Genomic DNA, 13,078 nt, shown 5'->3' with positions numbered 1-13,078 from the left:
TTTGATTGACACGGTGATTGCCACAAAACATATTACTTGTCTTTGTTTCAATCAATGGCTTTTATTCCCCTACTTTCTGATTTCACATGAATTAAATCCTTTCGTTTCTTTTTATTTTTAATTATTCGAAAATGAAAAATAAATCAAACGCTGTCAATCGGACAGAAATGCCTGCATAGAAGGTGTGATGGATGGAAAAGATATTTTGAGAAGAAATGCGCGAATTATTTATTTTATATTTAGATTGAGTCTGTGGGTCTAAATTTAATCATAACATATTTTCCGTAAATTTGTGTCCAGAGTGTGTTTGTAGTGACATTTTGACGATGATTTTCTTTCGGGAAAATAATGATACATATGTCGGAAACTCGTGTTATGGTACGCGTAGAGTTTGGTGTATGATATATTTAGATAGTAATGAGTTTTGAAGAGAAAACAAACGTTTGAAACAACTGTTCGTTAAACATATAGTATTAAGAGTTGAAGACAATTACATTATTCATTTGTTTTTCTTGTTGTTTAATTTTAAATAATATAAACATGTATATGGATATCAAAGATATATATTAGCCTTTGAATTAATAGTACATTCGAACTGAATGTTATTAATTTTAATTTTCAATAATTAAATTATCCTTTTTTTGGGATCGAAGAAATTACTCACGCCGTTATAGAATACATATAAATGGTGAGCGATTTCGGATGTCACTCGGCTTCATCAGTTTTTTTGTTGTTGTTGAGTGTTATCGATAATAATATAATTTGTTCGATTGGTGCTAGTAAAAGTCAATCATGATAGAAATCGGCACAATTCTTCCAAATCAATCGTAAATCAACAAACAATCTCCACCGAAAGTGTTACATGCGCAAGAAAAATTGCATCGATTCCCATTTTGATTTTTTTTGCTTGATAAATATTTTCGGTTTTACTATGTTTTCCATACACATTTTTGTATATCTTTTTTTGGATGTGTTTTTTTTCTTGTGGGAAGTGTTATCGAAATTGAAACGGAATAAGGATCGTTTGCGATTGAAATTTGACGATCAATACGAACTTTAATACAAATAATTAACTGTGTGTGTGAGTGTTTTTTTTTTCAAAATGATTTCATGTATATAAAGAAGTTATCCCAAATGGAGAAAAATAATTGTGTACAGCTCTATCTAGAGGTAAATTAAATCATTATAGGTATATGTTTCAAATTGATCCTTTTTTCCATTGATGATTTTTTTTATTGTAATTTCAATATTATGCGGATAATTATTACGGATTTCGTTTCAATTTTTACGCCTTCAAAAACAAAAAACTACAAACAAAACAAATAAACGCACGATTGTTATCAGTTAATAAGTTTTCCGACATCAATGTAAAAATCGTAATTACTATCAATTAGACATTTATTTACAGACATTTAAAATTTTTTGATGAAATGATATTCCAATCGCTACGAATGCTCTTCATCCGTTGAATTACGCGAATTTTCGATCTGTTTCAGCTGCTGCAGCTGCTGTGGTTGCTGATTTTGTTGCGGTTGTTGTTGTTGTTGTTGTTGTTGTTGTTGTTGCTGCTGTTGCTGCGTGGCAGGCTTCAAGTGATTGTTGGAATTACATAAAACGCTGTACACTGAATCAACTTTGCTAAGCTTCTCAAATAGTGGTATCAAATCAAGGAGTTCGGAGTCGGTGACATCGTCGAACCAAGATTTCACGGGAACGGCATTGTCTGGATGAAATATATAACTGGCTGGTGAATTGTCGACGATAACAATCTTTTGTAAATCACGTCCCAGCTTATTTAAATCTTTGACATAATTTCCGCGATGATAAACGCACGACTCCCGAAACAGTCGCGCTCGAAATACGCTACACTTGTCCAATAAATCGGCTACGGGATCAGCGTACGTCGCCAACGATGCTGTGAACAGCACGCATTCATACAGTTCACCCATTTTCTGAAGGAAAGTATCGACATGTGGCCGCTTCAATACATATACCTGATGAACGGTGCCATCGATTTCAACAGGCACAATGAAGTCGGCATTTGCAATTGGTTTGAAGCTGCTATGTACTAATGTTTCATCCAAATCGATGACCATGCACTTCTTGTGTGTGTCCGAATGTCGCACTTGTGGCAGTAAATGTTTTTGTGGTCGCTGCAATGGCGGTGGTGTTGTTGTGCCATCGATTGGCGTCCCACTTTGGCTTGACTTTGATACATTTCGGCGCCAACAACAGAATATCGATCGGATGAAACCACGATCTGGCCGTTTCAAAATGTCTATTTCGATGAAATCCTCTTTGTCGGTTGAATTTGCATTCAATTGCTCTTCTTCACGAGAAATCTGCGTTATAATAGACGTTGCGTCCATTGAAATAAGCTCAGTTGAACTGGATAAGATGTCTTTACGATATATATGAACTTGTGAATTGGGGTTTGTTTTGATTTGTTACTGTCAACTTCGTCGCTCCACCTATTCCCATGCAGTGAATGTGTTGCAAGTTCTAAATGTTTCGTCGCCGTCGTTGTTGCACGTTTCTCTCTCCCTTTTCACAATATTTCGTTTACTTTGGTCTCTTTTTCGTTCTTTGTTCGCTTGCATATGCGTCGTCTTTGTCTCGCCAATTTCTGGGCACCTGATGCTTTTGTTTACTCTTTACATCGATGTCGCACGGTAAGCGTTTCGTCGTATTACCATTTAGAATATTCGATTTTCGTACGAATGGTCAAACTGAAAAAATTATGACGTTTCTCTGTGATTTAATTGAAAAGCAATCAAAATATTAATCGAAACGAAATGAAATAAAAGAAACAAACCGAAATGCACAAAAATAATTAGAATTTATGATATTGAAAATGACCTTTAACACTACCGAAACTCGACCATTCGCACTACGAAAATTCACACTGGCTCAATATGTCTCTTACTCTCTCACACTTTGCTCGATTCTCTCAGTTGATTCGATTCACTGTGTGCTTCCTTTGGACTGCGTAGTAATCGTATATTATTGCTAATTTGTATGTATATATATGTCGATATATGTGCTTTGCTTTTGAGTAGTTTCACATTAATAACCAGTGGACTGCAAATTGTTCAAACGTTTTTGCCTCATTATTTGATTTCGTTTCGAGTCCCATTTAACGTTTCACATTAAACTCTTCGTGTGCGCCTTAGTTCTGTGTGTATTATTACTCTTTTTTCTTCTCTATTTTTTATTTTATCTTGTCTTGACTTTTCCACGAACCTCCAAATTAAAACAATCAGATGATGACATAAACCATTTTCGATAATGAATTCCAATCGTACACAATCTCAATTTCACTTTGCTTTATACGATGTAGTTATGTAGGCATAGGCGCGTATTGTTTTTCTCTCTCTCTTTTATTCGTCAATTGTTTTTGTATGTTTCAATGCCTATGATTTGTTCCAATTCCAGTGTTCGCTTTGCCAAAATCAAACCATTTATACTTTTATTCACTCGCATATTTTTTCGTTTTGGGTCCGAATGTGTGTAAATTTGCTGTATATATTTAACATTTTTATTCTTCTCTCAATTTGAGTTTTTTTTTCTCCGTACGTTCGTCTCTGTTGACACGCACACACACAAATGCTATTTATATGCACACAACCACACGTTGGTTGATGCTAAATTTATGATTGAGTAAAATCGTATCTAATTTAAAATGTGCACCACAATATACTTTGGGAACAACAACTTTAGCTCGATTTGTCTCATTTCATGCAACCAGCCAGTATTTACTATTTATTGCTTTTATTAACGACACACACATATACACCAGACCAAAAAAATATCGACGAACAAAAAAAATTGAATTTTTTTTCTCTCTTTTTAGAGATTCTTTCGATACATTTGCTGTTTCTTTGATATGAACGTGTAAAATTTTATGCTTAATTTCACTTTCGCGATACTATTTTGGCTTTCAAGTGGCTTCTCAACATTTGAACTCAAAAATGAAGAGACGAGCGAAAATAAAAGCAAATGAAAAAATGGCTTATAAAATATTTTTGTTATATATATCGTGCTGTCAACTTGCCAATTATAGTTGCTGTCAACTTGCGTAGTCTGCACCCTATTGGCAAAAATGGTGAATGGGCGCGGCGCAGATGTTAATAGGTTCATAATTTATAACGAACCTATTAGCAAAATTCAAAATGGTCCACAGATAAATCAAAATAATGCAATTAAAACGATTTAAGCCCATTTTGTGTTAAACCGTTTATTTATTTTTTTCTATTTTGAATTTGGTTTTCTCAGAATTTTAGGGTGTTTTACGAAATGAGCTATACGTGATTCATTCCATTATAACAGCTTACAGCTCACGCCACTCGTATACGCAAACTATTCATTATGGCTTAGTATGGGTTTATCGCGAGAGATGGCGCTACAAGAAGCAATTGGTAAATTGACAATATTTTCAAATGGCTTCGTTTGAAATTTAAATAAACACCACTCGACTCTACTGCAGCACGAAATCCGGAACCGATTGTGTGTAGAAAGAATGTATTCTTCTACTCAATTCAGCACCAATCTTGCGTGATGAAATCAATGGTCCACCTGACCTTCGAATGGGTATTTCAGCCAGAAGTAAAGGCCCGTTTTCATTGTTCGATTGATATGCCTATGAAAAATTAAAATACATGTTATCAAAAAGATGACGACGACGAGAAACTCGTTTACAAACTTGGATCAGCTTGGATAATGTTGGATACTCTTTAATTATCGCTTCTGCAGTATCTAATGTCACCGATGGAAATTTACACAGATGATTCTTGAACAAATTCGTCAGTCCAATGTTATCCTTAACCTGAACGCAATCTTTGTTGTCATTAGCCAAGTAAAAGTTTTGATCAGATATTTTTTCATCACGATCCTTCCTGCAATCAACAACAACAAAATATCGGTATATAATTGTCCCCTAAGACACCGCTTCAATGCAAGTATCTACTTGTATAACTTTTCGGCAACACTTTTGTTGAACTGCAAAAATACTTGAGCCACATCTTCAGCTGTATCCAAAAGCCGGTGACTAATATTATAAACCAATTGCAATTCGGTCAGTGCTGTTTCAAAGGCAAATCGGCCGGCATTTGCTCGATTGTTGCGGCAATATTCTTTCAAACCAAAAATCACTAAAGATAATTCTTTGTCCGGATAGTGACTTTTTATTGTTACGATTCGATGTCTGAGTTTATTACTAGTGATATACGAGTTTAGCTCGACAGCTGTCATCACATGTAGCAAAATGTTTTCATCTTGATATTTTTCGTCCAAGCACATCTGAAACAATTAAGTTACATACATAGATACATTTCAAATAGATCTTATTTCAAAAATAAAACACTAACTTCATTGTTTGTACCCCTTAAAGTCTGCTGGATAGAGCGCTGCCAAAAAATGGTTCTTGGAATTGGTGAATTGACAAGCTTATAGGCGACGTTTGCCGTGGCTAGAATTTTGGAGCCAATCGATTCATTTGTTAGGTTCTCATCGATAATGGCTTGAATATACTGGAATACAAACAAAAAATATTGTGAAATAGTTGATTGAAAATCATATGTCAATTTCTACTACCTTCATACATTCACCAGGTTTCTTACGTTTTTCCGCTTCTTGTATGGCTTTTCTTTCCAGACGATGTAGATTTTTGTCTGCTTTTGCATCCATATTGATGGCAATTGAATAATTAAATAGTTAATTATCAGGTAAAATTATTCGTAAAGTCAAGAGAAGAACTGTGCGATTTGTTTACATAGTTTGATTTAAATGTTTGACAGCTTGCAAATCAGAACAAGAGCTCCATCTACGAATAGGTATATATTTTGTTTGATGTTGGTCGAACAAACTTCACTTAATTCAAAATAGTCATTCATTTCATCTATGTTTGTTGTTTCTTCAATTCTTAAGACATACGGCAGACTCATCAAAATAAATAAAAAGCAAAAATTGGCTAGTTTGAGAGAATGTTTATTTATTATAATGAAACGTACGGAGCCACTTTTGGAATAGAAAAATTAAACTCTCATTTCTTACTAAAGTCAACAATATCTCATGATATGATATTTTTCACAGCTCTTTACAAAATTTCCTATGTTTCAAGCGAAACAAAATTAAATGAATGTTATTGTTCGGCCATTTCAACATCTTCATCGTCTGAGTTGCATTCTTCAAACTGTGCTGAAAAGGAACTTGGCTGACGCTTTAAAAGCTGCAAAAATTGGAAAGTTCAGATTTATAGCGATGAAATCAAAAATGGCAATTTAAGTTCTGTTTAATATTTACCTGAGCAACATATTCAAGGCAATCTCTCTTCTTGAATTCTAAGTCCGCACGATGACCCCAACTGTATTGAAACCTATTCCAAGAAAGACACAAAATTACAATAAATCCCTATTCGCTTCTATGTCTCATACCAATGAAAAATGACAAAATATTGTACATACCGTTCTTCTATGTTACCAGCTTCCATTTCGATTTTTTCCTTTTTCAAGAACAGTTGCTTGACGAATGTTTCGGTGATGGTCTTTTTGAAGTGGCCAAAATACTCGTGTGGCTCATCTTCAATGTGCAGCTTCTTCAAGAATCCAAACAAAACGGGTTCAATGACTTTGCCGCCCTTCATGAAAATGTACGATAGCACGATAAACAGCAATCGATTGTCTTCCCGTTGACGCACTGTCCATTCAAATTCAGAGCCCGGTGCAAATTCGGATGTCACCAAATAGAATTTGCCGGTTTTTTCTTTGACTTCGTTGAACTGCAAACCGTAAACCTATTTCAAAAATTAATTCAATTCCCAACTAGAATGTAATTTAAAATGTAAAAAAAATTGTTGAGAACTTACATCGCTCAAAATTTCTTGAACATGAGGTAGCAATTGTAGAAACATCTTTTGTTCGCCCCGCAGACATTGCTTGACGATGTCGATACTTTTGATTGGCGTTTTCTTCGTCGACACATTTAAAATGTACCGAATCATGGAGTTTTTCATCGACTTAAGCTCACCTTGTTGAGCCTGCAATCGTGGTGCTGCAACCATTTTCCAAAATTCGTTCGATTTCCTTTAAATTGAATGATGTGGTGCAATTTAAACTTATTTGAAGCGCGAAATCAAATGACACATGATACAAACTATAGCAACACAAACCAAAAGTACTGCAATAACAGCTATATTTTTATGGACACAGGGCTATCAAACTGTTCATTGTCGCTGAAAAACTGAAAAATGGAAATAAAATGATGTAAACAGAAACTCTTGGAAATAATTGTGTATTTTCATTATGGAACAAAATTATCGTTAAATATATGACTTTTTGCGGTGAAGTAAATATGAAATGAAAAATAAAATGCTTTAAAACCCATACTCACATCAGACAAGTGAATTGGATAGCCCTCTGACGGGAATGTTGCCATATGCGATGTTTATGAAATGTCTGTGCAGTGAAAATTCTACACCTAAACAAAACAACCAATACAAATCATGTAAGATCATCATACATCAATGAGCTTAACAAATTAAAACATTCTTCATTATTGTTTTGCTTTTCCCATCTGATTCGTCAAGAGTTTGTGCTGTAAGTCGAAAGTAGTGGATACATATTTTTTTCGTTGTACGTTTTACTTGTTTTATGCAAAGTACCTAATTAATTATTTGCAATTGTTTTTGAACATAATTTTAATGCTGTACAATTGAAATTATAGATGATACTTTTTTTTCACTGAAATTTCTCGATAGAGAGTTTAGTTGGTCTATTATGTTCATTGTGTCATCATTTGTGTGAGCTTCAGTGAGTGAGTGATTTTTTTATTTGCTTTATTCAATTTAGAAATTCCAATACAATGAATGTATTTTTGTCGATGATGTGACATGATCTTTAGCCCCATTTATCAATTATTGTTTCTAATCGAGTCACTTTGATCATGTTTCATTTTTTTTGTATATGTTTTGATAATTTACAGGAGTGTTCAGTCTGAGTGATACGGTGCCGTGGATTAATGGAGGTTGATTACTACGTGTTTTTGTGATAACCGTGCATGTGATTCATCGCGCCCATATAATATATAATATATTGACGTAAATGTCTGGTTGGAAAGTGTCATAGTAAATAGTGTGTATCATCGATTTGCAGAGGTGGCGAAAACACCATTACCTGGACTTTGATTGTTTTTTTTTTAATTTGCTTTTGATTTTAAAACTACGTGCAAATTTTGAATCGATTGGAGATGTGGAGCCCAACACATATTCAAGTCACAGGTATTCACCGTAATTCTATTAGAATGAGAATGTCGTCGTGTCACAATCGAATAAGACTGTCCAAATCTGTGCGCATATTTTCAATAGGATGGCAATTCAAAAGAGAATCACAAACATTTTTGTATCTACATCAATGAATAAAAACACATTCAGCGACCTATTTTCCGCTTATTCATTTTAAATGTGCCTATAAAAAGAGATCATGCGCTACAGCAAGCACCATTCATTTTATTTTTTGATCGTGTTTTTGTTCTACTTAAATCGTTAAGAGTTGCTGCTATTCTCGGGATAGTTCCGTTATAAATGAATAACATACAATACACGGCACAAACCGTGCGGTAAGACTAAATTTCATTAGTAATGTGTGCGATCTGTCCATTTCGATGCGATTACTCATTGTTTTCTTCATGAAAGTAAAAAGAATTGGTTCCATTGAGATTTCACGATAAAACGTACTATACACAGCACACAACAAAGAAACGAATGGATAGAGAGGAAGAGATGAAGAAAAATTACGAAAATTACACCGAGAACAATTCACACATAAATATGCAAATAACGTAACACAAGCAGATTTGACATGTGTATCTTCACTGAATATTTTATTAAATTGAATTTTAAAAAAAATGCTAAGAATTTTTTGTTGTTGTTGAATATCTTTTTCTTATAGTTCTGAATGCCAAAGGAGTGTTGACGAAAGGCAAAAATGGCACGAACAACTGTTTCGTCACAATTGCATTGGGGAAAGAAAAGTACCAAACATCGATCAAAGAAAAAGCAACACAAAACGTTGAATGGCGAGAAGAGTGCGAATTGTATGTAAATTTTTCTATTGGTATTCATTGAACACTGCGCTTATAATAATAACTTCACTGTTTGAACTCATTATTGTAGAACAATTCCGGAGCGTGGTAACCGTGCAGAGTTGATTTTAACATGTTTGCATCGGAATAATTTGGGCATGGATGAGTTCCTGGGCCAAGTTACACTACCACTCAATGAGATGGATGCTTATGAACGACCACGAGCACGTTGGTACAAATTACAAAGCAAACCGGGAAAAGAGAAGAAGCACAAGGACCGCGGTGAATTGGAAGCGCGAGTTGCATTCACCGTTAAGGCTGGGTCATTGACCGACTTAAGCAAAAAGGAAAAGAACAAATCGTCAACTCTAGGATTGGGCGGTAGTTTGTTAAGTTTAAATACACTGGAGAAGCGGAAGAGTTTGAAAAAATTCGCTAAATCGATTGGCTCGAAAATGCACATCACTGGCAAGAAGAAAGACAAGGACACCGATTCCATTTCAAGCAGCATATCGAGTCTGAGTATGACGGGAAGTAATCGATTTGATGATAGACGCTTCGAAGGTACTCAAGCGCGTGGCGATGCCGATCCAGGTGTTATTAGCGAAGATGAAGACGAGTTTGCTTTTGATAATCTATCGAATAAAAGTTCAGCTAGTTCAATCAATTTGAAATCAAAGACACTACAAAGCACACCATTAGCTCCATCGCCACTCGTTCGGCAATCATATTCATTTGCAAACGTAAATACGGCCGTCGAAGACGAGCCACCAAAAATCACTGAAACACCACAAAAACCAGAGGTTCCAAAACGACAATCGCTTGCAGTTGATGAATGGGAAGCAAAATTATATGGCAAAAATGTGGGCGCCATGTCAGACTCGCTGAAACGTAGATCATGGGAACCGCAAAAACGCGTCGAACAGTCAAATCCATTTGAAGAAGATCAACAAGAAGCCAAACAACAAGCACCGCACTCGAATCCATTTGATGAAGAAGTTCGAAGCAATCCATTTGAAGAAACATCACATGACGATATTATTGAAAATGTAGCGGATAAAATGCCGGAAAATACATACGAATTATCGTCGACTTTGCCACGCGAAACAGCACACAAGGAAAAGAAAGAAAAATCAGAAAAACGTTTCGCCAACAAATTAAAATACTTCCGAAAAGACAAGCATAATGATACTGATGACAGCCATTCGAACAAAAACACACCAAATCAACAACAACGCCAATTCAGCGAGCGAATTATCATTGGGCACGAAAATGACATTCTTGGTCATAAATCCGTTGAAGTGCCGCCGGTATTGATGAAAAAGTATGAGGGGAAATCAAGAGAAGTGAGTTTGATTCGACATTCTATTTTATGTTTTCTTCTTTTTTTCTACCGCCGAAAAAATACCAAGAATTTATTTTGCACTTGTGTTTTATTCAGGAAATGATTTTACTAGCAAATACTTTGGAAAACGAGGTAAAACTACAAAAAAACAAAATGAAAGAGATGGAAGACTATCTAGATAATTTGTTGTTACGTGTCATGGAAACGCATCCGAAAATTTTACAAAATCCATACCGCACGCAATCATCAGTCAAAAGGTAGTATTAGTCGAGAGATGATGTATACATTTTTTTTTACATTTTTAAGTTTTTTTCTAATTTTGTTGATTTAGTTTTTGTTTTTATTTTTCATCAATAATTTTAATTGGTCATTATTAACGACAATTGTTTCAGAAACTAAGGTTCATTGAACTATCTTTCTTTGCAGTGGTTGAAGAGTCATCAATAGTAGAAAAATGTCGAACAAAAATTTCCCGATTACACATTTATCCTCGTGGAATAGATGCCGACAGGAACAAGATTGCATGGAATTATCGAACTAATTTTTACACATTTGTTTTAATCCGAGTGGCCTTTTCACTATGAAATTAATTGTTGAATTTTGCTATTTTATAATGTTATTAGCTAGCTGTGGAATAAACTAAAATCACTGAACTAATTTTTCTGAAATTCGAACAAATCAACGGAATCAAAATCACCATTCACTATGAAGTTGCCTTAATATTTTGGATTAAAACTACGATTGAACAAAATCAATACTATTCGAGAAATAATAATATATTTTTTAGAAAAATCCCCTCTTTAGCCCAATTCTTATGTATGTAGATATTTCGTAATTTATTAAAAAGAGAACTCCACATTGTGCATTCGGTTTTATTTATCGATATTAATCTCTTGGTTATAAGCAAACATATTATGAACATATCTAATCATTACTTTTTTATTTGTATCATATCTCTAAGAGCTTCGAACGAACGGTGAAGAATAGAACAACATGAGACAAAGGAAAATTCACATTCCATTTCAAATAAATTTACTAAATTATTTGAAGTTAATTTTATGGGCATATTTTGAAATAAAGGATTTTTTCCACGAATATTATTTTTGTTCAATTGACACTTACACATCACATGGGCCATCACGCAGAAGATTCAAAATATAATTCTGATAAAGCCAATTTGAACACACAAATGGACGTTGCGGCGAGTGAATGGACATTAAAATGAGCAAATAAAAATTTATAACATTTTAGGCCGATGATGGATTAATATTAAAATAACAAGTGCATGAGTTAATAAAATCAAAGACTGGATGAGTCTTTTTGAAGAAAACCAAATGATGATATAGGTTCTTTGTTGGGATTATGGTAAGAATTTCAGAAAAAACTTTTTTTTAGATATTGGATGGGAGCACATTAAATTCTTGGTACGCTTCTTCTTCAGGAAATTATATGCACCTCACACACATAAACAATCACAAGCCATGCCGTATCAAATATTTTCCAATTCATCCCCTGAACTCAAATCGTAAAAATCCAGCAATTTTGTAGCTGTAGGCATTCCCTACGTTTGGTCGTAATGATTTTTTGTTATCATGAAAACTCGTTTTGCAGCGTCAAAATGAAATAAAGTTAACGGAATCGAAAAATGGCGAACAAAGAGCGAGCCAAATAAGCAAATATTTGCTATGAAATTTCCAAAGTTTATGGCCCGCACTGAACGTGTGTTGTTAGTTTATATTGTGCTTATCAGCGACATGTTTTGGCACAGTTATAGCTGTTAGACGAAAGCGATTATATTTTGAGCAAAGCGCGCTCAAGTTAAGAATCTCAATAAAATGGGAAACACGACAAACCACTTGAATAAATGAAAATGAACACATAAAATTTTCTAATCGAAATTTCTGTTTTATCGCTTGAGACCACGCCAAAGAGAAGGACACGAAAGCAGCCATTTTATGGCTGAATATCGAATGAGACAATAATTTATTGGAAAAAAGTGTATCTCGACTCGTTGACAATAAAAATGTGGACCGGGTGTTTGGTGTGGCTAGATTACACAAGAAGCCGTTTCTCAATCACATTTTGTGGATAAATTGACAGAGGAAGTCTCTCCCTTTTGACGCAGATGCTATTGTTTGCCGAATTGAGAGTGTATAATAATGGCTTTGCGAGGAATATCGACTCTACGTTGCATCCCATTCAAAGATGGCGTACAATTTAATTTACTAAATCAACAATAAAATTGCACTCGGACTAATAAACCTCAATGGCTGATTCAGTTTCCGAGCTAAAAGTTATTGCCAGCATTCATTGAAGTTGATTTACTTTTGCCATGTTTCACTTCGTGCATACAACCAATCGCAGAATATTTTATTTCATCGGAAAGATGATTCATTTTAGGGTAATGAACCGAAATTGGCAAGTCTCTTGAATATTTAATTGGAGCTATAAATTCGAGAAAATAAATTCAAAAGAGCTTGTTTGTTCGTCCCAGAACAATTGATTTACAACTTGAACAAAATTACGCTAAAAAAATCGATTGAAGCAAAAAAAAATTGTGTGTGTTAGAAAGAATGGGTTTGCTTCTGTTTCAATGGTAAATATATGCAGCTCCATGGTTGCATGACTTGAATAGATCGAAAACAAAAATATTTATTG

At 34.5% G+C, this 13,078-nt stretch overlaps 4 protein-coding genes across 15 annotated transcripts; 1 reads left to right on the top strand and 3 right to left on the bottom strand.

Annotated features, from left to right (window-relative positions):
• Window positions 1–897: 897 nt before the first annotated feature.
• On the bottom strand, window positions 898–4,039 carry LOC129568694 (phosphatase Herzog). 2 transcript variants are annotated; one of them, XM_055446918.1, is made up of 2 exons: window positions 2,816–4,039; window positions 898–2,729 (listed from the first exon to the last, which is right to left on the bottom strand). In XM_055446918.1, the coding sequence occupies exon 2, from the start codon at window positions 2,367–2,369 to the stop codon at window positions 1,446–1,448; it is 924 nt and encodes a 307-aa protein (XP_055302893.1). In that variant the 5' UTR covers window positions 2,370–2,729; window positions 2,816–4,039; the 3' UTR covers window positions 898–1,445. The 2 variants fall into 2 exon arrangements, with proteins under 2 accessions (XP_055302893.1, XP_055302894.1); XM_055446919.1 differs by having other exon boundaries at window positions 2,860–4,039.
• A 182-nt stretch (window positions 4,040–4,221) lies between these two features.
• LOC129568693 (crossover junction endonuclease EME1) lies at window positions 4,222–5,786 on the bottom strand. The gene is made up of 5 exons (XM_055446917.1): window positions 5,593–5,786; window positions 5,367–5,528; window positions 4,967–5,298; window positions 4,703–4,895; window positions 4,222–4,639 (listed from the first exon to the last, which is right to left on the bottom strand). The coding sequence occupies exons 1-5, from the start codon at window positions 5,683–5,685 to the stop codon at window positions 4,478–4,480; spliced, it is 942 nt and encodes a 313-aa protein (XP_055302892.1). The 5' UTR covers window positions 5,686–5,786; the 3' UTR covers window positions 4,222–4,477.
• Window positions 5,787–5,964: 178 nt separating this feature from the next.
• LOC129568585 (melanoma-associated antigen D4) lies at window positions 5,965–7,177 on the bottom strand. The gene is made up of 4 exons (XM_055446659.1): window positions 6,863–7,177; window positions 6,462–6,790; window positions 6,301–6,373; window positions 5,965–6,226 (listed from the first exon to the last, which is right to left on the bottom strand). The coding sequence occupies exons 1-4, from the start codon at window positions 7,055–7,057 to the stop codon at window positions 6,140–6,142; spliced, it is 684 nt and encodes a 227-aa protein (XP_055302634.1). The 5' UTR covers window positions 7,058–7,177; the 3' UTR covers window positions 5,965–6,139.
• A 254-nt stretch (window positions 7,178–7,431) lies between these two features.
• Window positions 7,432–11,515, top strand: LOC129568584 (rab11 family-interacting protein 2). 11 transcript variants are annotated; one of them, XM_055446656.1, is made up of 7 exons: window positions 7,432–7,592; window positions 7,754–7,805; window positions 7,978–8,272; window positions 8,943–9,087; window positions 9,167–10,421; window positions 10,517–10,677; window positions 10,847–11,515. In XM_055446656.1, the coding sequence occupies exons 3-7, from the start codon at window positions 8,242–8,244 to the stop codon at window positions 10,851–10,853; spliced, it is 1,599 nt and encodes a 532-aa protein (XP_055302631.1). In that variant the 5' UTR covers window positions 7,432–7,592; window positions 7,754–7,805; window positions 7,978–8,241; the 3' UTR covers window positions 10,854–11,515. The 11 variants fall into 11 exon arrangements, with proteins under 11 accessions (XP_055302631.1, XP_055302624.1, XP_055302625.1 ...); XM_055446649.1 differs by having other exon boundaries at window positions 7,448–7,628; window positions 7,720–7,809; XM_055446650.1 differs by having other exon boundaries at window positions 7,461–7,592; window positions 7,754–7,809.
• The last annotated feature ends 1,563 nt before the right edge of the window (window positions 11,516–13,078 follow it).

Source organism: Sitodiplosis mosellana, unplaced genomic scaffold (genome assembly GCF_009176505.1).
Source record: "Sitodiplosis mosellana isolate CC-2019 unplaced genomic scaffold, AAFC_SMos_1.0 Smas_scaffold_21, whole genome shotgun sequence".
Taxonomy (NCBI): Eukaryota; Metazoa; Arthropoda; class Insecta; order Diptera; family Cecidomyiidae; genus Sitodiplosis; species Sitodiplosis mosellana.
The sequence above is the reverse complement of the archived record's forward strand: the minus strand, read 5'-3'. Positions and strand labels throughout refer to the sequence as shown.

What these genes read in the sequence shown, in the direction of transcription:
- LOC129568694 (XM_055446918.1), bottom strand. Translation starts at nt 2,369, where the DNA reads ATGGACGCAACGTCTATTATAACGCAGATTTCTCGTGAAGAAGAGCAA.
- LOC129568693 (XM_055446917.1), bottom strand. Translation starts at nt 5,685, where the DNA reads ATGGATGCAAAAGCAGACAAAAATCTACATCGTCTGGAAAGAAAAGCC. An exon ending in TAAGGGGTACAAACAATGAA is followed by an intron (nt 5,299 to 5,366) that starts GTTAGTGTTTTA and finishes TAATTGTTTCAG; the next exon opens with ATGTGCTTGGACGAAAAATA. An exon ending in GTTGCCGAAAAGTTATACAA is followed by an intron (nt 4,896 to 4,966) that starts GTAGATACTTGC and finishes TGTTGATTGCAG; the next exon opens with GAAGGATCGTGATGAAAAAA.
- LOC129568585 (XM_055446659.1), bottom strand. Translation starts at nt 7,057, where the DNA reads ATGGTTGCAGCACCACGATTGCAGGCTCAACAAGGTGAGCTTAAGTCG. An exon ending in TTCAAGAAATTTTGAGCGAT is followed by an intron (nt 6,791 to 6,862) that starts GTAAGTTCTCAA and finishes TTTTTGAAATAG; the next exon opens with GTTTACGGTTTGCAGTTCAA. An exon ending in GCTGGTAACATAGAAGAACG is followed by an intron (nt 6,374 to 6,461) that starts GTATGTACAATA and finishes TTCTTGGAATAG; the next exon opens with GTTTCAATACAGTTGGGGTC.
- LOC129568584 (XM_055446656.1), top strand. Translation starts at nt 8,242, where the DNA reads ATGTGGAGCCCAACACATATTCAAGTCACAG. An exon ending in AACACATATTCAAGTCACAG is followed by an intron (nt 8,273 to 8,942) that starts GTATTCACCGTA and finishes TTTTTCTTATAG; the next exon opens with TTCTGAATGCCAAAGGAGTG. An exon ending in TGGCGAGAAGAGTGCGAATT is followed by an intron (nt 9,088 to 9,166) that starts GTATGTAAATTT and finishes TCATTATTGTAG; the next exon opens with AACAATTCCGGAGCGTGGTA.